The sequence below is a fragment of the Gambusia affinis genome, linkage group LG12 (assembly GCF_019740435.1).
Source record: "Gambusia affinis linkage group LG12, SWU_Gaff_1.0, whole genome shotgun sequence".
Classification (NCBI taxonomy): domain Eukaryota; kingdom Metazoa; phylum Chordata; class Actinopteri; order Cyprinodontiformes; family Poeciliidae; genus Gambusia; species Gambusia affinis.
The window spans coordinates 21,829,523-21,854,202 of NC_057879.1; the positions used below are offsets into that span (position 1 = coordinate 21,829,523).

The 24,680-nt window shown below is 35.2% G+C and overlaps 1 protein-coding gene and 1 long non-coding RNA gene across 2 annotated transcripts; one reads left to right on the plus strand and one right to left on the minus strand.

Moving 5' to 3' along the window:
• Positions 1 to 868: 868 nt before the first annotated feature.
• Positions 869 to 19,708, plus strand: acss2l (acyl-CoA synthetase short chain family member 2 like). The gene is made up of 18 exons (XM_044133651.1): positions 869 to 1,302; positions 2,786 to 2,981; positions 6,232 to 6,323; positions 7,218 to 7,321; positions 10,004 to 10,076; positions 10,181 to 10,256; positions 11,655 to 11,739; positions 12,526 to 12,663; positions 13,045 to 13,215; positions 13,288 to 13,421; positions 14,169 to 14,301; positions 14,541 to 14,597; positions 15,697 to 15,777; positions 15,926 to 16,034; positions 16,157 to 16,225; positions 17,583 to 17,759; positions 19,256 to 19,330; positions 19,414 to 19,708. The coding sequence occupies exons 1-18, from the start codon at positions 1,068 to 1,070 to the stop codon at positions 19,539 to 19,541; spliced, it is 2,133 nt and encodes a 710-aa protein (XP_043989586.1). The 5' UTR covers positions 869 to 1,067; the 3' UTR covers positions 19,542 to 19,708.
• Positions 19,709 to 19,820: 112 nt separating this feature from the next.
• LOC122840877 lies at positions 19,821 to 23,082 on the minus strand. The gene is made up of 3 exons (XR_006372303.1): positions 22,394 to 23,082; positions 20,029 to 20,141; positions 19,821 to 19,927 (listed from the first exon to the last, which is right to left on the minus strand). It is a non-coding gene; the product is annotated as an uncharacterized LOC122840877 (long non-coding RNA).
• Positions 23,083 to 24,680: the final 1,598 nt, after the last annotated feature.

Here is a 24,680-nt window from a genome sequence, read left to right on the forward strand (position 1 = left end):
ACCATCACATGCTTAATCGCTCAATGGCTTATCACAGCGGTCTTCAAACCTTCTGCCTCGGGGGCCAAAACCCACTAATTTTTTGGGGGGGCAAAATATTAAGTACATTTAAAATAAAAGCTCTACTTGCTTGATAATAAACTTTTTTTCTGAAATCTATGAATCCTTAAAGATTCCAAATTTAATCACTACAAAAACACTAAATTTTACCAAGTATTTTTGATCTAGCTTGTGATGTAAATATTTTCATAGACTTAAAATTATGCAAATCTCTCTTCAAAGTAACTTTCCAAGAAAATATAAGAACTTGGTTTAAATCAATAATTCCTTAATATTGATTTTTTAAAAGTACTTGCTCCAATGGCAGATTATTTCACATACAACAATACATTTTCCATCCATCCATCCATCCATCCATCCATGCATCCATGCATCCTGCCAATGGAACTGGTACCTTTTCACCAATATTAAAGAATTATTGACTCACAAGATCCTATATCTTGCTGAAAAGTTACGTGCAAGTTAGTATGCTTGAAAAAAGACAAAACTAATATATCTGCACTTGAAAGTAGACCAAAAGTACTTGGTAAGATTTTGTGTTTATTGTAGTGAAGAAAAGAAGAAAAACAAACTATTTAAAAATTTTGGAGTCATCAATTGTTTTCTATTTGGTTGGGACAATTTTTACGATTAGTGGGCTGATCAAAATCCTTTCAAGAGTCACAAATGACCCCTGGGCCACAGTTTGAACCCCCCCCCCCCGATATACCAGTAAACAGCTGCTGCTTCCTGTGTTTTTTCCTCATGAGAGCGCATTACCGTCCCTCTGAAAACAAACATCAGCCTGAATCCACAGCACTCATCATGCAGCATACCACGCCTTCCTCCTCCTCCTCTTCTGTCTCCTCCGCCAGCCTTTGGCTTGGAAACATAATGTGATCAGCATGCCAGTGGAGGCCCATCCAACCAAAAAGTGGGAGTGCTCCATCCCACGAGCCGATTGGCTGCCCTGACACTAAGCAGATTGAGGGAGCAGTCTGCAGATCCTGGATTAGAGGTGGGTCTTTATGCATGCTGAATTGTGTTGCTTCATTGCAGGAGGCCTTGCTCTCACTGCAGGATTCACCGGAAAAGACTCGACATTAAAGACTCAACTTGTCTGCCTCTGTGCCTCCATAATGGTTGTTCCTGAATCTCAAGGAGAATTGTATCACCCTCCTCCTGACCTACAGAGGGATGCACATGTACCTGATTTCAGCTCCTATGTGGGAATGTACAAGAAGTCTCTGGAGAATCCAGAAGGTAGGTCAGACTCCCCACTTCTCTGGGCCTCTAAATCCCAAACCGTTGCAACTGAAGATAATTTACCTGGGATGAGGATGATTTAACAAACACTCAAGAACCAAATAACCTTAAATCAACCCTCAATAACACAACATGGGGATAAAAATATTAGTCTCTTAACTAGAGAACTCATAAATTATACTCAATTAAGATTAGCATTAGTTCAAAATATTTTTACTCAAGTAAAAGTAAAAAGTAGCTGTCCGAAAAAATTACTCAAGAGTAAAAACGTATTTGGTAAAAAGTCTACTCAAGTACTGATGAAATGATCAATCATTTCATATTTAAAAATTACTCCATCAGATGGACCAATTATTAAGTCAAGTGGAAATTTTGGTATCTTAAGGAAAAAAATTACAATAATTCATTTAAGTAAAATAAAATTTTCCAAATCAGTTTCTTTCAATAAAAAAAACTATGAAGTTACAGGTGTGTCTGAGTCTCGTTTTTGGTTAAAAAATATTTGTTTTTCATTCAGTGGGTAGAGAACCTGGAAATTTTAGTCACGAGTAGCTAGATAGCCTAATAAAATTACTCCACTACAAGTAAAAAGTACACCATAGTAAAAATACTGTTAAAGGTACATCATTTCAAAAAAGTTACTTAAGTAAATGTAATTGAGTAAATGTAACTAGTTACTTCCCATATCTGCTCTTAACTCTTTTATTGTTGTCTTTGTTCATTTTAATGAAAAGTGTTTTGTAAATGTGACTGGTCACAACAAAGCCATGAACAAGTTGACTTGGAGTGTTTAAAGTTATTTACAGATTCTGAAAATTTGGAGTCTAAAGGTTCCAATTATGTCAAACACACGTAAATCAAAAAAGAAATCTTGTTGTGTGCATTAATATTTTATTTGTAATTTAGAAGCATAATAAAAGAAAAACAAACTTTCGTTCCTTTGGCACAAACAAATATTTTCTGCACCATTACATCTAAAAATTATCCACCCATTTCTATCAACTGTATTTATTTGCTGGTTAAGTCATTTTAATTAAATAGACATAACAATAACTACTGACGTGTGATCAGAGCATAAACGAGCAAAGTCGTAAAAACAAAGACCAGTTCTCGCCAACCGAAGACACGTTAACGGCAGAGCCGTTCAAAAGAATCGAATTGTTAGCTATATATACACCTATACTCTCAGAAGGTATAACTTAGCTTCCTTCGATCATTTAAGTTGATTTCTCTTCAGATTTTATTTTTGAGTGTCCCGCTTTTAAGCCACTTATCTATTGTTATTTTAAACACATTCCTTTGGTAAGCTAGCTGTAGTGTCGCACTTCGAGCTGACGTCATGGTAAAATAAACGGCCGTTTACATGCAGTACCTCGACGACCACTAGGGGGTACCCGCGGACCACCGCAGTTTGAAAGAGACTGCTGTATTTCAATACATTTCACCCTAAAACGAGTCTTAAAATGTGAATTTATTTCAGCGTTCTGGAAGGAGGTTGCAGATGAGTTCTTCTGGAAGAAACCAGCTACTGGTCCAATGCTTCAGTACAACTTTGACGTGACAAAGGGCAACATATTCGTCAAATGCATGGAAGGAGCCAAAACCAATATGTGCTATAATGTCTTGGACAGACATGTGAGGGAGGGGAACCTCGGCGAAAAGGTCGCCTACTACTGGTAAGCAAAAACTAAAAAAACAAACAACCAGGGTAAAAGATAGAAAGGTACTGATTTGAGCTTTGTCAGGTATTCCAGTCAAAACCAACTGCTGCCAACTACACTGTACAAATCCCACTTAGCAGCAGCAGGAATGTCAGGGCCTCAGTTTCAGGGTTAACAGTTTTAGATTTTCCATTATAGTTTAGTTTTATTTCATTGTCACTTTCTGTGCAATTTAATTCATTTTAATTAGTTTTTAGAGTGTGCTTGCTTGTTTTTATTAGTTAAATATTTTTTTATATTGACAATAAATTATTGTGATCACTGATAATATTGATGTTTTGAGACTATTTCCAAGTAATATACTGGTAATAGTATAACAACATAAGGACACATTCTCAAAAATTAATTAACTTTAGATTCTAATTAATATTTAACTCTGGAACTGGAAGACATTTTAATCATCAAAAATAAACAAAACAACAAACAAAATGAATTAGAAAATGACTGTCAACAAAATTGTCCGTCAAATAAATGGCTTGGTGAGGCCAAAGCACCAGACTGAAGACTTTTGTTATCCAGTTTTTGGGAGAAAAAGAAAAACAATAAATAATTAAAATAAACTTATTAAGTGTGTTTTAATGTATCATGTGATTATTTGAATTATTGCACATTTCAACCGGAAACTGAACTATTCTTTAGTTTTAGTTTAGCGTTTATTATCTATGTTGGTGGTTTGAATTCTTTCACACTTTGGTTAATTTTTAGATGCAGAAGTCAAAAAGCAAAAGTTATGTATTTAATCACACACCGAGAACAAAGACTCAACAGTATTTTATTTTTAAATTTTGCAATTATTGTTGAACAACCACCTGACTCCGGCGTTTTCTCCCAACTTTTGCTGCCGCCATTTTACAGACTAGCGTAGCGTAGCTGGCAGCAGTAATTTGCCGACCTCTGACGTAAACTGCTCATGTGTGAAAAAGAGAAATAGAATCATAAACATGAAAACTAAAGATATTATATCTACAATTACAGTAAGTTTTAGTTTTATAAACACTATTGTAGTTAAAGTTTTTCCCCATTAATTCCAATTAACAAAATTGTTTTCTCAATTTCAGTTTTTGTTATTTTGTTAGTTGTAGTTGCTTAGTTATCCCACTTTGCATCCTTTTCAGCTTTTTACCTACCTGCTGTACTTTCTATTGTTTCTGCAACAATACATGAAGGCAGATATTTGCTTTGTCAACTGAAGAAGCAGTTGCTCTACCAGCTCAGCAGCATAGGGGTTCAGTGGGACATGGCCACAGTGCTGATCATCCAAGCATTTTAAAACTGTTTGAACCAAATAAAACAAAACACACACATTATGTGTGTTGGCTGCAAAAGCTTTTCCTGCACAGTTTTCAGAGAGGTAGAATGGTTGATCCGCTAGCTTTCAGCGGACGCTGGTTTGTTTTGACCATCATCTAAACTGTTATGACTATAAATCGGATTTTAAAACAGCATGACGACAGAAAGTATTTAAAGACCTGATTAAGGGTTTAATCCTGCACATTTCTGCACTTTCTTTTGTTGTTTTGTTTTGTCTGATCAAACCCTTAATCAGACCTTTAACCCTTTGAAGTCGACGCCCGCCCTGTGGCGGGCATAACGCTATGCATTTAAAATACGTCTGAAAAAAAAAAAAGTTTCTGTTGGACAGTAGAGACTTCAAACTTTGTAAAAGTAGTGGTTTTATATTGATTTTGTTTTATATTTACTTCCAAATAAGACCAGGAATATGATCGATCATGTTAGCCATAGCATAGTGCGCATTTTACGCATGGACTCGAAAAAATGGCTTTCGTGTTGCATTCGTTCAGTTTTTGGTCGTAAAACAACTCGCGATTGCACTCAACGTGCGTAAAATGCGCACTATGCTATGGCTAACATGATCGATCATATTTCTGGTTTTATTTGGAAGTAAATATAAAACAAAATCAATATAAAACCACTACTTTTACAAAGTTTGAAGTCTCCACTGTCCAACAGAAATGAAATGCACACTTCGCACGGCGTCTTTTCTTTATACAGAAGTCTTTTAAATGCATGACGTCATGCCCGCCACAGGGCGGGCGTCGACCTCAGAGCTTGTTTGTAAACCCCTTTATTATAAATTAAAAAAAAAAAAAAAAAAAAAAAAAAACCCTCAGAGGGTTAATCAACAAAGGAAAGTGCAGAAGGAAGAAGAAGGTTGAATGTGCAGGAAGACGTTTAGATGAAAATATTCCAGACACAAAGTATTTTGACTCTTTCACAGCTACTGTACCTTTAATCACATGAACAAAACATTTCATACGCAGATAAAATGAAGTAAATTTACTTATAAATAAATACATTTACAACTTAGCTCTTGCTGTCTACTTGGTTACCTAGCTGCATATCTATCTAGTTAGAGAGCTAAGTAGATAGCTTGCTAACTTGATAGCCAAATTGCTAAATATCAGTTTAGCTTGCTACATAGAGCCGTCTAGCTATCTGTCAATCTAACACTCCAAATTAGCTAGCTTTCTAGATAGATATTAGCTTAGGTGGCTAGTTGTTTGGTTAGGCATAGACATCTATTGAAATGGGGACCAAGCTAATTACAGCACAGCTAGCTAGAGAGTTTTTTACTTATTTATTAACCATATTTATTAACATTTATAGTCTTAAATATTAGTAAAAGGTAGCAAATGCTAACATGTTAAACCAACTTACATTAAGCTATATTATTATGACAAAATTGCTATAATTTGTGTAATTTAATGTCACTACCAAGAATAAATATATATTGCAAGAAAATGATAAATATAAATATATATTGCAATAAAATTTATTGCACAGGTTTTTGCAGCGCTCTGTCCTACATTAGCGTCTTACTATGAATCTGTCTGCTGCCTTGCCAGGCACAATGACAAGTGGTTTTGTAAATAGCTGTCCGGACAAACATCCAAGCTAAATATAGACTTAGTAACAACTGGACCTGATTGACTCCACTATGAACTCCAGAGCTCTCACAATGCTGGACCGTACTGCGTCACCATTTTTGGTAATTTACCTGTTTTATGTGCACTAATGCAGTTTCCTGACTAATAGATGCTGATTCTGTCCCTCTCTGGTTCAGTCAATATAATAAAAACTCTAGGTTTTCAACAGGTATTCAGAGTAAATCTCACATTATCACAGGATCTTTAGAATGCTACATGAATAAAATACAGAAATAATCATTTTGTTGTTTTTTCAGGGAGGGGAACTCACCTGAACATCACACGACTATCACCTATGGACAGATGCTGAGTCACGTCTGCCGCTGTGCCAATGTGCTCAAGAGAATGGGTGAGAAACTCATCTGAGTAACTGAAAATTACAAATTTGATATAATACTGAATATATAATATTGAATTTCTGACAGCTTCACTCTAAAGAAGCTCAGTTTTGAATGTAATCTTGAAGTAACATTAAACTAAATTACAATTTTGTTGATTTTACTCTGCTTCCCATTGCTATTTGCTAGCTAGAACACCAGTTAGGCATTATTTAGGCTATCTAAATAATGTATATAGATACAAAGTGTCTTATGTCAGAGGCCTTTTCAAAATAGAATATTTTTGAATTAAATTTGAATTTAACTAATGACGTAGATAACTTTCTATCTACCTAAGTAACGAGATAGCTAGCTAGCTAATTACAGAGCTTGCAAATCATTAGCTATATAGCTAGATATACAGCTAATAACAATAATAAAGCTAATTACATTGAGTAATTAGCAATCTATCTATCTCATTACTTAAATAGCTAAGTACTTAGCTTGCTAGCTTTACACATATAATGATAATATATATAGCTAGCTAGCTATGTAGCCAATAAAATAGAAAACTAAACATAGAGCTAGGTAAATGCCAAACTAAATTGCTGGCTATCAATATTACCAATAAAACATCCACACGTTAAAATAAATTTTGTAGCATAAAGAATATAACTATCTATGGACAGATAGCTAGCTGGCTAACTATCTACCTAGTTTCAATGTAGTTAGCTGTCTACCTAGCTTAATCTGGCATTCAGTTTTCTTGGTTAGAAGTAGATCAACAGCCCAGATCTCAGCTATTCGTTCTCATATTAAGCTACAGTCATAATTCAGCCTTAGCTGAACTGTTCCTCTGACGGACGTTGTTTTTAAATTTAACCCTTCAAACTTAAAGAAACGTGTTTCTGTGTTTGCTTAACCAGGAGTGAGAAAAGGAGACAGGGTGTCCATCTACCTTCCCATGATCCCAGAGCTCGTCTACACCATGCTGGCATGTGCACGGATAGGAGCCGTCCACTCTGTGGTGGTGAGCCTGGGCGTCTGCTCAGGTTGTAAAATGAGCAAGAAAATGTGGAAAAATACACACAAACCTCCTCTTCTGGCTGGGTGTACGCTGATTAAAAAGGCTGTTTTAACCGTTCTTAGCTAGATTTTGTCCTAGAAGAGCCAGGCGATGCCGTAATTACCAGTGTAGAGGAGCAACAGAAGGCGCGGTGAAAGGTTTTCTATAGTTTCAAATTGATTTATGGTGAATGAGGTTCATTTAACATAGAAAACAAACTCAGAGTCTGGTAGAGTTACGTTTCCTGTGCATGGCTAAAAACTACTGGAGAAGACTTGGGCCACTGTAAAAAAAGAAAGAAAAAACTGATTTTAATCTCATAGTTCAGAAAATTTTGACTTTAATTTCAGAATTTTGATTTAAAAATCAGAATTCTGATTGTGATTCCCAGAATTATGACATTAAAGTAAGAATGTTGCTTTTTTTCCTCTGAATTTTGAAATTATCTTAGAAATTCTGAAACTAATATAATTCTGATTTTAATTTGAAAATCAGGACTAATTTCTGACATTAAGGTCGCCTGTCATGATAAATTTAGCTGAACAATGAATTTTCACAAAACTTATTGCAATAAACAATGATATTACTGTTTTTGAGACCATTTTTGAAGTAATACAATCATAATGTTGGCAAAATAATGCAAGAACACATTCTTAAAAATCCATAAACTTTAAATTATAATTAACATTTAACACTAGAACTGGGAGATATTTTAAATAAACAGACCAAACAACCAATTATGAAGTTTCTGTAAACAAAATTATCCTTCAAAAAAAGGGCTAGTTGATAACAAAATAGCAGACTGAAGACTTTTCTTGTCTAATTTTTGGTAAAAGAGAAAAACAATAAATTATGCAAAATGATAGAGCTTATTTTAATTTATCATTAATTAATTTATTGCAAAAGGTCTAGTTGGGTAAAAACACAAAACTGGGGGAGCAAAACCAAACTCCACTTGCTCTGTCGTTAATTACGATTTGAACAACAAATTAAAAATCTGATTTTCTTCTTGTAAAAATCACTCTTCCCGCCTCCTTTGAGAATCCAAATGTATATTTTTGTTCTCATTTTGTTTTCTAAAGAAATCTCTGCTCCATTCCCACAGGATAAGTTGATGTTGTCCTCGTTTATACAAACAACCATGTTGCAAGTTGCTGCTCTGACCCCATTTCCACAGAGAAACCCTCCGTTTCTGTCAGCGCAGACTGCCGCACTCCAGCAGTTATCAGCTGTTTTCTGTGTGAATGCTGACAACTGACAACACCTGCACTCAGTAAATGGGTCAGACACGACTGGCTGCTTCCAGCTCGGGAAAGCTATTTTAGCGATTTAACCTTCCTCGTCCCTGCATAGGTTAGCGGCCGTGTTAAAAATAAACGCAACCCTCTAAGGTGAACTCTGTGTGACCAACAGAGGCCTGATTTTGGCTGGCTGTTGCATTTTCTCCAAGGTTTGAGCCAATATAATTTATTATTATCGTTCTGGTTGGGATTGTTGCCGATCAATATGAATAATCATGAAGATATTCAGACTCAGGCGAGTAAACGCAGCGACTCTGCTGAGTTCAGAGTCTGTCGTGATCTGAAGCGCTGCCATCAACGCTGAAACTTTACACTCCATGAACTGTTAACCTTGGCCTGAGAACAAGATGGCAGTCGTCTAAAAGAGCAGCTAACGGATGGCTCATTATGTAAGATCAGACAAGGTTATTCAGAGAGATTCAACTAACAATTAATTTAGTAACCGAGCATTCTATTGATTATTTTTGACGATTAATCGATTATTCTGGCGATTAATTGATTATCCTGATGATTAATTGGTTAATCATGTTAAAGAAAAATCCATATTCTGCAGATTTTTTATTTAAACATTTAAACCTTTCTTATAAAATACTAGAAGTACATTAAAAGATGCAAATAAACAAATCATTTGATTCCTTTTTTAAATAAGAAAATAAAAATTTTATTACCAAAAAGCCAATGATATAGCATTTCTTTAGTGGATGCTTGACTTTTTGTATTAAAACAATATTACCAACATCATCAGGTGAAAATCTAAGCTCTTTCTACTTGACTTACCATCAGTACAGTTTAGAACTGATCTGTTCATTGATGTTTTTAGTTACCATGACAGGCCTGTTGACGATTATTTCAAAAATAAATTATTCACGATTAATCACAATAAATCATTCCAGAATTATCATTATGGAATGATGATTTATTATTCCATAATGATAAGTTATGGTTATCATTTTTTGAAGGACAATTTTTGTCCCATTTTTGAAGGACAAGTTTGTTTATAGAGGCTTCGTAATTCTTTTACTGTTGTTTATGCTGTATTGTTTATTTATTTTGGATATTTAAAATGTATTCCAGTTCCAGTTTAATTCTAATATGTATTAGAATTAAGGGTTAATTGATCTCTGAGAAGGTGATTGCATTATGATTATGCCATTTGCATTATAATTTGTTTGAAAATGGTTTCAAAACGACAATATCAGTTTATCGCATTAACTTCTGGGGCAATTTTTTTTCTAGTAAAATTTGTTATCGTGACTGGCCTATTGACAATTGTTTAAAAAAAAAACAATTAATCATGATTAATCGCGACAAATCATTCCAGTATTATTATTATTCTTCTGTTCAGTTTGCAGGATTCTCCTCAGAGTCTCTGTGTGAGAGAATAATGGATGCCCAGAGCAGCGTTCTGGTCACAGCAGGTACGGCAGGCTACAATCATGCTTCAGCAACCCGCAGGCTGCGAAACGATACTCATCTGTTCAGTTTCACACCTCATCATACGCTGCACATCCCTCACCCACAGATGGTGTTTACAGAGGAGACAAACTGATCAACCTGAAGCAGATCTCCGACGAAGCGCTGGAGAAGAGCAGGGAGAAGTAGGTTTCCCAGTTCCCAGCAACCAGTCGTATTTACATAAGACGCTGCTGGTAATGGGACGTAGAGTGCAGTCAGCTGCTATCAGAGTGGCTGCAAACAACAGACCGCCAGGGTTTTAGATTACCAGGTTGCTGGGCAACATGGAGCACTTAAATCCATCAGGAAAAGCCCGAGCTGCTCGTCTCCAATGGGAACAAGCGCCAGAGAGAGATGCGAGCGAAAAGGCAGAGCATGCTGGGAAGGGTTATCAACCGAGGGACACAAAGAGTCACAGGTGCAGATGTGGGTTTGAGACAAAAGACTGGAACAAAACACCAACATGAATCAGATAAAAATACGACTCTGAGGCGAGATTTCACTCCCTAATCAACTGTGTGTTGCATGTCGTGCATTTTATTTGTCAATATTACAGCTACGACTAATGATTATTTTAGTTATCGATTAATCGATCTTTTATTCTGACGATTAATCAATCGATCTGGTGATTAATCGGATATAAAAAGTACCCTCTGCAGATTTTTTATTTAAGCTTCTTTATACAACATTAGAAATGAATTAAAATATGAAAATAAACAAATAATTAAATTCCTTTATTAATGAAAAACACTTGGTCTAAAAACAACTGAAAAGTGCTCGACTTAACATCAATACGTTGATGTAAATTATTTATAATTGGAAAAATTTTAAATCCAACTATAGTTGGAGTTATAAAAAAATTTGAATAAAGTCAAAATTAGGACAATATATTAAAAGAATAAAGTCGTATGAGCGTAAAGTTGAAATAAAACAAGAATAAAAAATATCAGGATGTTTATAATATTTTGAGAATAAAATCATAATATCACAAGAATGAAGATGTACAAAAAGGAAGTAGAAATAATACGAGAATAAAGTTGTAAAGATATCAAAATAAAGTCAGAATATTTTAAAAATAAAATAATATTACTAGAATGAAGTTGTATAACAACGTGGAAATAAAACAACAATAAAGTGAATTTTTTGGAGAATAAAGTCATAATATGAATTTATTTCTGTATTATTTTTACTTTATTCTCACAACATTCTAACTTTATTGTTGTATTTTATATTATTTATATTTTGTTAGTGTGGATTTACTAATCTGTCGTAGCTGGATTATACATCAACAGATTTTTTTTCATTTTTATTTTTACAAAAACTGAACCAGGTTAAAACTACGCTACTTCCAAAGTCCCAACAATCCTCTACAAGGTGAAATTCCTCATAAAAGATCAGAGCCGTCGTGGATATAAATGAAACTGAAAGCCACCGTTCAGAAATGATCTGATAAATCAAAATGAAACTGAATCTGCAAATCTTTGCAAGCAAAGCTGCTCGTTTACTCACATGCTTTTTCTTTTCTTTAATTTTTCTCACAGAGGGTCGTCTAGCATCAGCAAGTGCCTGGTTATAAAGCATCAGGCTCTCAGGACGAAAACAGGATCTTCATGCAACAAATTACAGGTCAGCACGCCTGAGTTTGCAGCTTTATTCTTTAAAATTGAGCCACAAGGAAATATAAGTGACATTTAGCTGTTCTGTGCACAACCCATGTGAAAACATCGTTTAATCTCATTTTACATTTATTAGCATGACATTTTTGTCTCACAATAAGAAAAAAAAATTACAAGTCATATTACGAGAACAAAGTGTTTCAAGAATAAAGCTGTATGAGAATAAAGTTGAAATAATACAAGAATAAAGTCATAATATTGCAACTTTATTCTAGTAATATTTTGACTTTATCCTCAAAATAAGACTTTATTCTCACATTATAATTTTATTCTTGTATTATTCCTACTTTATTCTTGTGATATTATGACAACTTTATGCTCGTACAACTTTATTTGTGTAATATTGTGATCTTGCTTTCATGAATATTACTTTAATCTCTTAATTGTATTTTATTTTTCTTAGTGTGGCCCTAATACCGTGTCACACACGTTAATTTCCTCAAAACCACTAAATCTCCCAGAAAAAAACTTTAAAATTTATTTCTAGCCATTTGTGGCTGCGTGTTGTGATGCCTAATCAAATGAAAACATTGCTAGTTCAATAAACAAGATCGCACTAAAACAGCAGCTTATCGGCCATGTTTGTTTACACAAACAAGTTATTTGACTTTGGGTTTTATTCGCTTTAAGCGCACAGACATTTTGAGATAAACATAAAAACTTCAGAAAAGGATAACAATATGGATGTTAGTTGATGAATTTAAATGTCGAGCAGGTTTGTGTTTTGTGAGTCCAGACTCCGTGGGACTCGGAGCGGGACGAGTGGTGGGACGAGGCGATGAGCGACTCCTCTGAGGACTGTGAGCCTGAATGGCTGGACGCCGAAGATCCGCTCTTCATCCTCTACACCAGCGGCTCCACCGGCAAACCTAAAGTAATGGATCTCGCCAAAGTATCTTTCCACAGTTTGCCAAACTAAAATCAGAGAGCTGTTAAGCGAAAACACTGCTTCTAAAACATTCCCAGCGCTTTAAGAAACAAACAATCCACTAATTTTATCCATCGTAACCCCTCTTTCAGTACCGCCACTGGATTTACAACAGATTTAATTATGATTTAATTCTCATGTAGATGCAGATCCCACTTTTATTTTTGCAGATTATTTTTGCATGATTTTACCTTCACCACCACTACTTTATGTTAGTTTATCCTGCAAAATACAAGTACAAAATATTGGGGTGTGAAGACTTTTCCAGGACAATACAGAAAACTTTTATCTCTTTTCTAATTCAGACTACCTCTTTAATCACAACAGGGTGTCGTCCACACCGTCGCCGGGTATCTGCTCTACACCTTCCTCACCTTCAAGTGCGTTTTTGATTATCACCATGACGACGTGTACTGGTGCACAGCGGACATCGGCTGGATCACGGGTCACTCATATATAACCTACGGTCCTCTTGCAAACGGCGCCACCAGCGTCCTCGTGAGTAAACGTCAGAACTTTTACTCCAGAGTTTCCGCTCCCTACGGTCTAAATGTTGTCGTCTGGTTCCAGTTTGAGGGAATCCCAGTCCACCCGCATGTCGGCCGGTTCTGGGAGATCATAGAGAAGTACAAGGTGACAAAGTTTTACACGGCTCCCACCGCCATCCGCTTGCTGATGAAGTACGGACAAGAACCGCTGCAGAAGTCAGTTGCTGACGTTTAATGTTTCCCTTTTTATGGAACGGATTCAAAATGTATTCTCTAACTATTAAATTGTAGTGTTTTTTGTTGATTTATTTATTTATTTTACTTCACAATTTTAAAACTTCTTTTTCATTTTTTTTTTGGTTATTTTCTAACTTTGCAATAATAATCAAGATCATAATCTTGTTTTTCTCTGTTCTGAACACGAACCACTTGTTAAGAGTTTTATTTAATTTCCCTTCAATAAAGTATTTCTGAATATGATTTTTTTAAAATTGGATATAAAATTTCTATTTTCTGTTGATTGTTAAATGACTTTTTTCATCTTCATAGCAATTAGTCTTATGCATTCCTCTTTTATTACTTAATAATATTGAATTTGTCTCATCTGTCCATTTTTCATAATTTCTATCTTATAATTTCACTTTTTTTTTAGTAATATTCAATTTCTATTTTCTGCTAATTTCTTCATTTATTTCATAATTAATTGTATTTGTTGTCTGTGGTGTTTTCTTTATTTATTTTGGATGTTTAAAATGGCTTTCAGTTCCAGTGTTAAATGCGCATTAGAATTTAAAATATATATATTACTTCAAAATGATCATAAAACAACAATATTATCGTTTATCACAATAACTTCTGGGACAATTTATCGACCAGAAACATTTGTCATTGTGTATAATAATATTGCATATTGACTAGATATAATCAATGTCAGTTTTTTTAGGTTTTTCTTTATGTTTCCAGGTACGACCTCTCCACCCTGAGGATTCTGGGTACTGTAGGCGAGCCGATCAATCCCGAGGCGTGGCAGTGGTACTACGAGACAGTCGGTCAGAGCCGATGCCCCGTGGTCGACACGTTCTGGCAGACGGAGACGGTGAGAGAATCGCACTGGAGCGGAGAACCAGAACTAGATTTCTACTGTTGGTACCGTGTTTCCACGCTCCGTTCGGTTCCCACTCTTCGTATTGAGGCTTATTACGTTATATTTGGTGTTTGAACTGTTAAATTAAGATTCACGTAGCCTGGATTCCCACTAACTATGTTGCAGTCATTGTTAGATTATGTGTGTGTCGATGTGTTGGTGATGTTTTGTTGTTTTTAAATCTTCTGCAGGGAGGTCATGTTTTGACACCTCTACCTGCCGCCACGCCTCTGAAACCAGGATCAGCTGTAAGTGACATGACTTACTCTGACAAGTTCCAAGTGAAATCAAAATGTTTAAAAGAAACAGACAGAATTTTAGGACAATAATAAGTGCTTCCATAGCTGTTGCTAAATCCGACATACGGCAGATATTTATGTTTTTAGAACAACTTATGTTCAGGTTTTCATTGTTTAAAGCTTTTCTCAAGGCAGCACTAGGAAACTCTGGATGTTCAGATCAAAATCTGGATGTTTTAGGAGCTAAAAGCAACTCTAGACCTTCAGATCTCATCTGTCTTTTAATTCACAATGAAGGTCTAATTAAAGAATAAATGATTCTTCGTATAATCAAGAAAATTACAGACAATCCTAAGCATCCTGTTAATGAGAATGTTAAACAACAGTGTCTTCAGTCAGAGGCTTCTTCTGATATCCACTGGATCAGACATGATGTATTTCTGGTTTTAAACTAATAAAAAAAATAGCAGGGATTTTGTTATTTTAAGTATTCTTGTGACTAATTAGTTTCTTATTGACCAATAAATTTTAACTTTAAATTTTAACTTGATATGAATGAGCTTCAGGCATATCACTTGCTCCAAAGCACCTATTTTTCATCAAAATTATAAATTTGAATTCATGGCAGCCTAGTAAAATTGGCTACCATGGTAGTATTTTAATTTATTTTGAAAAATATTTTCAATCATTAAATTGTAGGATATTTTTCAGCGTTGAATGTTTATCCCAAATGGACATCAGGAGTAGGGTTTATTCTCCAAAGCTTAATTATTTAGTGTTCCCATGCAAAGAAGAAAGTATCTGTAACTTTTTACAGCTTGTGAACTCATGGTATATTTTTTAGTTTTATGAGTATAAACTGTCAGACGTTCTTGAACTACATGTAAAAAAACCCTTTTTTTTTCCATTTATTTCAACGCTGCAGGGGAGTACAAATTAGTTGGATAAAACATTTTTTGCTGTAGATGAAATTCAGGTTAAAGAAACCTGCATAAATAACATGAGCTGCATTTAATTTTCATTTGGGATTAATAAAGTATTTCTGAGTTGAATTTAATTTAGTGAATTGAATTTCTGAATGAAAGAACTGACTTATTGTATATTTCAGACATTTCCTTTTTTCGGAGTAGAGGCGGCCATTTTGAATGAACATGGAGAAGACGTGGAAGACGAGGCTGAAGGTTATCTGGTAAACTTCCCAGCAGAACCAAACCATTCATTCTGGATCTCATATCTGACCTTTAAGAAAGGTCTCATTTCTAAATTTAAAGCTAAAAACTTATTAAAGTGTGCATTTAAATGTTGTGCATGAGTAAACGAATCTCTTCCTGTTGCAGGTTTTCAGAAAGCCCTGGCCGGGAATAATGCGCACAGTTTATGAAAACCACGAACGCTTCGAAAACACCTACTTCAAGAAATTCCCTGGCTTTTATGTGACTGGTGACAGTGAGTCGTCAAAATAAAATGTTCCCGTCAACCGACTACACGTCTCTATTTCTCACAAGGTCACGGATGTTTGGTTTTTAAAGCTCTTCTGGAGGTTATGCAGCTTGTTTTCTCCTTTTCAGGCGCCAGGCGGGATAAAGACGGATACTTCTGGATCACAGGGAGGATAGACGACATGTTGAACGTGTCGGGTAGGTTTCAGAAAGTCACACCTTTCCTGTCGACCTTCTGCTCAGTTTGACTTTGGCTACACTCACAAAAGTCAAAGGTGAATTCAATCATTTCAACAACAACAACAAAAAATCTGATTTGTGCAACTTTCATATGTGTCTAAATCAGATAAGTATCTGTTCTCAAGGCATCTGCAGTCTGAACGGTTATGTCGCATTTTATCATTTTATCATATCAACTTTTATGTCATTGAGGTGAGACATGCATCATAATTCGGCACCAGAAGAAGCCAGACAAATATGGACGTAAACAATGGCTGAAGCAAACAGAGTGGACATCCTTGGCTAGTAATTGCGACCCGTATCAGACTTTTTCACGGCAGTCTGAATAGCCCAAATCCAATCTTTTCACTCCAAAAAATCCAATCTGTGCCACTTCCATTAAATTTGATAAATATTGGGAATGCACCGACACAGATGTCCCAGGATTAGAATCGCCTGACATCCATCCGATACAGAAAAACAGCCTGACTTAACTTTAAATGTTTCTTTTTTGTGCTTAAAAACTTAATTAAACAAATCAAAGTGTTTATCTATTTACCGCCAAATTGCATTAGTTAAACCATTCCAGTTTTACTGTGATGTATAACTGTAAGTTTATTTAAAATTTTCCAAAAAAGTCACAAATATTGCTTTGACGTGACACCAACTTCCATCTGTAAGTGGCAGTATATTGTACATTTCTTATGTCAAGTTATAGTCTACAGTCGATTATTTACATAAGTGCAAATATTGCAAAATTCCTTGCAAATATTTCAAAATTGGCAATTTATTGCTAAAAGCTACGCAAAAAAAAGGAAAAATCCTGGAGGATTGATGTGAAAAACTGTTGTGGCGTATTCACACCAAACACGTTTTGACTGGTTTACATTCAAAGTCTTTAAAGTCGCCTTATGGTGCGACTCGAAGCATTTATGAGTGTTCGATGGGTCAAACAAATAGGCCAGCAATGGGAAACAACGGCAGAAGCGATTTTGACACATCCACATAGACTTTGAATGTAAACCAGACGCACTAAATGTGTTTGGTGTGAACGCACCATCAGATATGATTTAATTTTAAGAAGAACTTATCAAATGCAGAGAAAGTTTTAACCATTTGTTTATCTGGTTTATCGATACATTTTGACACAAACGACCCCTTATGAACATTCGCGATCTTAATGTGGCAGAAACTGAAAGCGAGTTTGACGCCCCTGCATTAATAACTCCATCCATTATTACTTCGGTAAACAGCCGTGTGGTGTCACTGTTCGCTCTAAAACCCGTTGTCGTTCACACAGAAGTGAGATTGTGTGTCTTTTTGTCTCGTCCCTCAGGCCACCTCCTGAGCACAGCGGAGGTGGAGGCGGCGCTGACGCTGCACTCGGCCGTGTCGGAGGCCGCCGTGGTGAGCCGACCTCACCAGGTGAAGGGAGAGAGCCTCTACTGCTTCGTCACCCTCAAAGACAGCCGGGAGTTCGACAAGAAGATGGTGGTGGAGCTGAAGACGCTGGGTGAGGCTCAAACCCAAACAAGGGGATATTGGTGGGAGAATGTAGCTTCACGCTCAAATTGAAGAAAGATTACAAAATAAAATAATTTTAATTGCATTGATTTTACTGCAGCCTATTAATTACTGTATTAATTACCCTCTTCAATAAACCTTTAAATCAGTGTTTCTCAAACTTTTTCAAACTGAGGACCACTTACCCCATTTAACAAACACTGACTGACCACCTAACTAGAAAATGCAATAACACATATATACAACCTGAAATGAAAGTATTCACTGTTTTTATTCCTAATAATGTGAAGATGGTGCTGTTTTGTAAATGTGAAATTAACAAGTTTTTGAGTTATTTACAGATTCTGAAAGCTTCTAATGATGGAAAACACATGGAAATGAAAAAGTTCTTTACTACAAGTGTTGTGAGCACTAATAATATTGTTTTAGGGCTATTTGTAATTTGGAAGCATAATAAAAGAAAAATAGATTTGAGTTGCTTTGGCAAAAATAAACATTTTCTTTCAGCCAGTAGATATAAATAGTTTTATTTTAGGCGTTCAGATGTCAGTGTGGGGCGCAGCGCTGTTCACACATCGTCACCATCTTGTCGCATTCAACACGCTTAATACTGCCGGATATATTTATATTATTTAGTTTTGTAGCTAACAGCAAGCACCGACTAAACCTACATCATATTTTAGATTTTATGAATATAAGCAAGACGTATCGTACAAATAAACACAGGTTGGCGTTTATTGGACACTGATGTATAGGTAAAAAAAAAAAAGCTTCTTTTTACTAGAATGTTCTTTTTTCACCATGAACAATACTCAAGATCAAACATACATTAAAAAATATCCTGTTTGTGTCCTTGCAGAAAGTTTGGTTACATCATTAATGATGCCTGAAAAGATTAAATAGGAAGTTAAAACTTTTTATACAATGCAAATTCAATCCAGTTTGCTTAAAGGTATTTTATAATGACAGATTTAAGTAACTAACACAATTAGCTAAATTATGATTACTTTAAACCTTACAGAAAACTATTAAGCATCTAAAAAAACAGATGTTTGTCTTTTCCATTAACTTAAACATACTTAAAAATTATATCTTCTCAGTTAAATCAGATTTTGTACGTTTATCTCGAAAAAAGGAGCAATGTAAAACTCAAACTCAATTTATAGCATTTAGCTAATTTACATCAAACAGAACACTGAAATGTTTCTTTAATCATTTTTAAGTTTAAATTAGATAAAACTATTCATGTTTTTCAAGTGACATTTTCTAGAGCTTCCAGAATAAAACTTATTAGTGAACTGATGTAGCTTCAAAAACAAGTTCCAAATTTAAATTTTAAGTTCTTGTTAGATATAAAATACTAGCAAATAATGCTTTTATGTGTAAAACAATGAATATCAATATAATATCCTAAAACAGAAATTATATTAAGTTATATTCATAACTAATTGTTTATTTCTCACCTTTTCTGTGTCCTCCTCTTAGTAAGAGAGAAAATCGGACCAATCGCCACACCAGATTTTATTCAGAACGCCCCGGCGCTGCCGAAGACGCGTTCAGGTAACATCTGGTGCTTCCTCTTCCTCGACTGTTTCCCTACAAAACGCTCAGCTCTTCCTGTTCCTCCTCCTCTTCTTCTTCAGGAAAGATAATGAGGCGAATCCTCCGGCAGATCGCGCGCAACGAGAAGGACCTGGGTGACCTTTCCACACTGGCCGACCCCAAGGTGGTGGAGGTGTTGTTCAGCCAGAGGAGCGAGGCCACCGCCTGAGGAGGCGCTCAGGCGTTTAGAAAATCATTTTTAAAGCCAAAGAAAATGTTTTTATTGTAGAATTTTGGGCCAAAATATTGCAGTTTTATTAAAGTGATTTATTTTCCTGCTGACATTTGATGTATACTTCCACATTAATCCAGCCATAATAAAACGTGTCATCCGTGTTTGTTGTTCCGCCTTTATTCTGAGCGGCTAAATGTCGCCCCCATGTGGCAGGAATCATCTTCTGCAGCTACTGCCTTAAAACAGCTCTCCTTTTCTTGCTCAACAATGCAGAAAACTCTCCCACATGCAGTTATTTCAGGGAAATTAACATATAAAAGGGCGTCTTAAGGGAAGAGAGTGACACTATTTAGAACTTACAAACTTCAGATGATTTAAAACTGAGATAAAAGAGAAGAAAAAAAAGAGATATTAGTCTCTTTTATGCAATCAGGAACACAGAGGAGAAAAGGGCGAGAAAACGGAGATGTTGCATCATTACCCCCAGCAGTCGGCTGTTTGTAACCATGGCAACCACCTCCTCCTCACATCTTCATCCCGTCCTCCTCTCTTTCTTCCTGCAGTTGTTTGGTAACCCGGTAGCTCCGATCCCGACTTCAATAAGTTTTCAAAAAAAATAAATAAAAAATAGAAGAGCATCCAAAATTTATTTGATCCGGAGTTTAAATAAAATTGAATTAATAAATTAATTAATTGATTTAGTTGTATTAATTTAATTTAGACCAATAAAGATTCTATCTATTTAAGTGGCAGCATTAAAAAAAGAACAAAATTAAGAGATAAAAGTTTATAGAGTTTTTAAATTTTTCTTTGGGATTAAAAAAATTTATTTAAATTTGTTTTTGAATTTACACCTAAGCTTAAAAGCACATAAGAAATTGTTGAAAAAAAAAAAACAGATTCTGTTAATTTTTAGTTACTTTCACTTTAATTTTACCCATTTTTCTTTCTTTCTAATTTAACTTTATTTTATACCTACTTATATAATCTATTTGACTTTTTCCCTGACATTTTTTTGTTTTCAACTTATTAATTTTGTCTTACATTGGATCTATTTTTTCATTCCTTCTGGACTTATTTTTTTAATTTTTAAAATATTTATACCTTTTATTCATATTTTTCAGTTTTTTTTCTTTTTACTGTTTTTCTGTTTCATTTTATTTAATTAATCTCGAGTGCATATTAACTTTTTTGTCTGATCTTTTCTCTTATTATGTATTGATTTATTAATGCAGACCTAATTAGTTTATTAGCTTTGGCTGTCATAGATACTTACTTACTTTGTAAAACTATATTTTTATAGTCACATCTGCAACAATAATACAAAAATTCAAACTAATGCTCCTGATTGCTAAGTAACATATGGTAATGGTGTCACTTAGTCACCAAAGTAAACCATAGCTATATTTTATAAAGTTGTTAAATATACATTTCATTGCAGAAATCTTAAGGATTTCTTTAGACCTGGACCTTAAAATGTGACTTTTTTTTTAGCTCATTATTTGTGGCTTCACACTGATTAAATAAAAAGGCTTCAAACTGCTTTGTTGCTTCCCTGAAGGATCGTCTCTGTACGCGCGAGCATTTGGGCTGTTGGGAGACAAAGCAGGCGGTGAATGAATGCGCGGCGTTGGGTTTGTGCCAGAACCGTCCGAGGCAAACTCCAGAAACAAAAACAAAAGGAGGAACTAATAAGGCATTTAATGAAGGTCCTCTCTTTGTTTTCAATCATGAAAGGCAAAGACAGATGGTGCAACCGAACTCGCAGCTCTGCTGGGCATTTTATATGTGATCGTTTGACAATCAGATTAAAACTGCAGCAGAAAAATAAACAAACTTTCCTTCAAAACAAAGCAGTATACACAAAAAACATGATTAACATTCATTCAGAAAAATATGGAGCTAAATTGCAGCCACAAGGTTTGCATAAACTTTTATTTTAAAACTGAAAATATATTTTTCTTTAAGTTTGAACTTAAGCCCATCCCAAAAAGCAATAAATCAATTCACTCCACGATAAATTAACATTTTTCTTGTCCCTCTTTCTATGAGAAACTTGGATGCCAAAAATCATAGGTGCTTTGGTCTGATGTAGCCCTTATTTTTGAAAGATTTTGTTTTGTTTACACAGGCTTCATAATTTATTTTGTTTATTTCTATTTTATTTCATTAGAATAAAAACGAAAAAGATGCATTAATGTGAATTTCTCTGGTAATAAAGAGAGATAATATCCAAATATTGATAAAACATCACTTTTTTAGCATCTGAAAGCTGCAAATTGGCATTTCAGCTCAAAAGTCAGACGTCACATAAACAGTGATGTAAGACTGATATTTCATGTCTAAAACTGATGAATCACTTGGTCCTTAAACACATTTAGCACATTAGCGGAGAACACAGGATGTCTGAAATGTTTTCCAGGAAACCCCCCCTGCTACACGGGAAAAAATTAGATTATTCAATTGAGGATAATAATCCTCCATCTTGCTTTGTCCAAAGGACTGGAAAGTAGCTGTGCTATAAATAAAACAAATGTTAAACTGAGCTTTGACTTGAAAGCTACAGAAAATGCTAACGTTTTCAGTGTTGAATTAAACAGGAAACAGTTTGTGTTTAAATCGGAGCTCAGAACCTAGTAGCTGTCTCCTCTTGTTTATTTCTGGTCTAGGGAAAACATCATAAAGCGGCATGGAAGAGCTGAAAAACCTAACTGACGCCATTTTGTTCTACTTTCAATTGAGTGAAGTGCTGGGTAATTTTTTAGCCAAATAAATAATTCCACTTTAAGTTAAAATTCAATGTTCGGAATTGCACCGTAAACTGACAACCTAAAGTCTTCTCCTACCTTACGCTAGCAGCCTCTCTGCGTGGCTCAAATTCTTCTTCTTTGTTTTAATCGCGGATAGCTCTGAAGTTGACCCGCTGCCAGAACCGGTGTTCTATCAGATTATCATACACTGTCAGAATAGCATATGTGCAGTGAGTACGCATGCGCAGACATGCGCATTAAGAAGTCCGACCGTCAGAGGAGCTGTCAGTTCAGCATAGAGGGCACATTGTGACGAAAATAAGTAATTAAATTGTTTTTAATGATAAGTAGATAGATATACATGTGTTGCCGTGGTTTTAAAGTATATTTAAAGCAGGGTATAGCTGCAGCTCCAGTCAACTACAACACACGCCCATGTAAAACCCATTAACCTAATTAACCGCTAAATCAAGATGTCATACAGCTGTTAACAGCAAAGTGTATGACGATCTACGTCATGATTCTATGTTGCTAATTAAATAAAATCATATGTACAATGTATACCTGTCTGATAGATATAGCCGTCAGTTCGTGCTAAGCGTATAACGATCTGACAGTTTATGCTGATCTGACAGAACACCGGACATGCAGGTTGAGCTCTGACTGGTTAGTCCTCAAAAGGGGCGGAGCTTGTCACTACAAAGCCAGCCCACTTAGAGGATATGATTGGCTGATTTGACAACTATCTGCCGAGCAACAGAGAAGAACATTTTGATTGGGTGAAAACCGTTTGATTTCAAATAAGTAAGTTTACAAATTTTTTACTTTATTTTATTTTATTTTTTACGGAACATAATAAAACCCTAAAAAAAATCTGATACAAAGTTTAATTTCTTTTTGAAATTTTCCCAAAGTCAAATATTTTTGACTTTTGAAACTGAAAAATTTCAGTTTACAAAATTGTAGACATGAGGTACAAACACATGAATGATGCAAACTCCAGACAGACAGACAAGAATAAAATCCAAGAGAAAAATGCTACAAGTCAGAAAAGAATCCTGTAATTACAGTAAATAGAAGCAAAAACCTACAATCAACAAAACAACTTCAAATGAAAACTGCTTCTGGTGAATTTGTGTTTGCTTTTATGTCTTGGAGTTTGAATCATTAATGTGTTTGCAGTTCATATTGCCATTTCCTGGGTTTAACCATGAAACACAAATTCTCTCTTTCAGTTAATCTTTAGCAAATAGTTACCTCAATAAAATCAAACTTTTCCTGCATGCCTCATCTATATGATGTTTATTTTCTCTTTTCTGTGTCTGTTGCTGCTCTGGGTGTGACTTTTACGTCTCTTGGGTTGCTTCCTTCCTGCTGCTGACATCCAACATTAAAGGAGCGGTCGGTCTCCAGATAGCAGCAGAATGTCTCTGAGTGAGCATGACTTTGCTGTAAATTATTCAGCAGTGGTGAGTTCCTCTCAGGGCAGAGGGAAGTAAAAGCAAAGCGTCCACTTCTTCTCCCCTCTGCTGGCTCACTCAGAGACATCAGTGGCTCCCAGCCTGCAGCCGGGGCCACATTAATTATTCATTAAAGGTATCCTGGGCCCTCAGCTTGCTGCTTCATCCACTCCATCAATCCCTTTACCCATTTTCAGAAGCTCTGAGTGCCAACAAAAAGCAATGTTTTTCACTGTCTAGCTGCGATTCTATTACAAATGTCAATATTCCGAGATCAGCTGTGTTTCTATTGATCTTATAATTGCACAATTTGAAATTTGGGGGGGAAAAATGCATAATAAAAACTATAATTATTTAGATAAAAAAAAATTTTGGTGCTCAGATTTGGTGTTTTTTCAGTTGTGTAAAAATTGGTTAATTTCTCAAAACTGCAATGTAAATACTTCTTTCACATCAAGAGTCGCATGATCAACAACCGGATGTTACTACTGATGGAAACCATGAAGAAGAAGATGACAGGAAGTGGTAACAGGATGACATGTTTCTTAATGGCATGTCACCTGAATGAAATTATTTACTTGTGATTTTCATTTCTTATTTATTTGAAACAACACAATTGCGAAATTTTGTTTCTATACATTAATAGAGTATCAATAAAGCTTTGCACATATTTGTAAAGGAAAGGAAACTAATGTCCAAAAAAGATCATTTTGTAATTGGGTTGTTTCCATTAAAAGAGAAACTCAGTTAAAATCTCCTGTAAATAAGTTTGTTCAGGCAATAAGTCATTAAAAAACATGCAGAGCCATCATGGTCCCAGTACTTCCTGTCTTTGTCTTCTTTGTGGTTTTCACCAGTAGTAACAACTAGCTGTTGATCAAATGACTTGTGTGATGCAGAAAAAGTGTTTTCATTGCAGATTT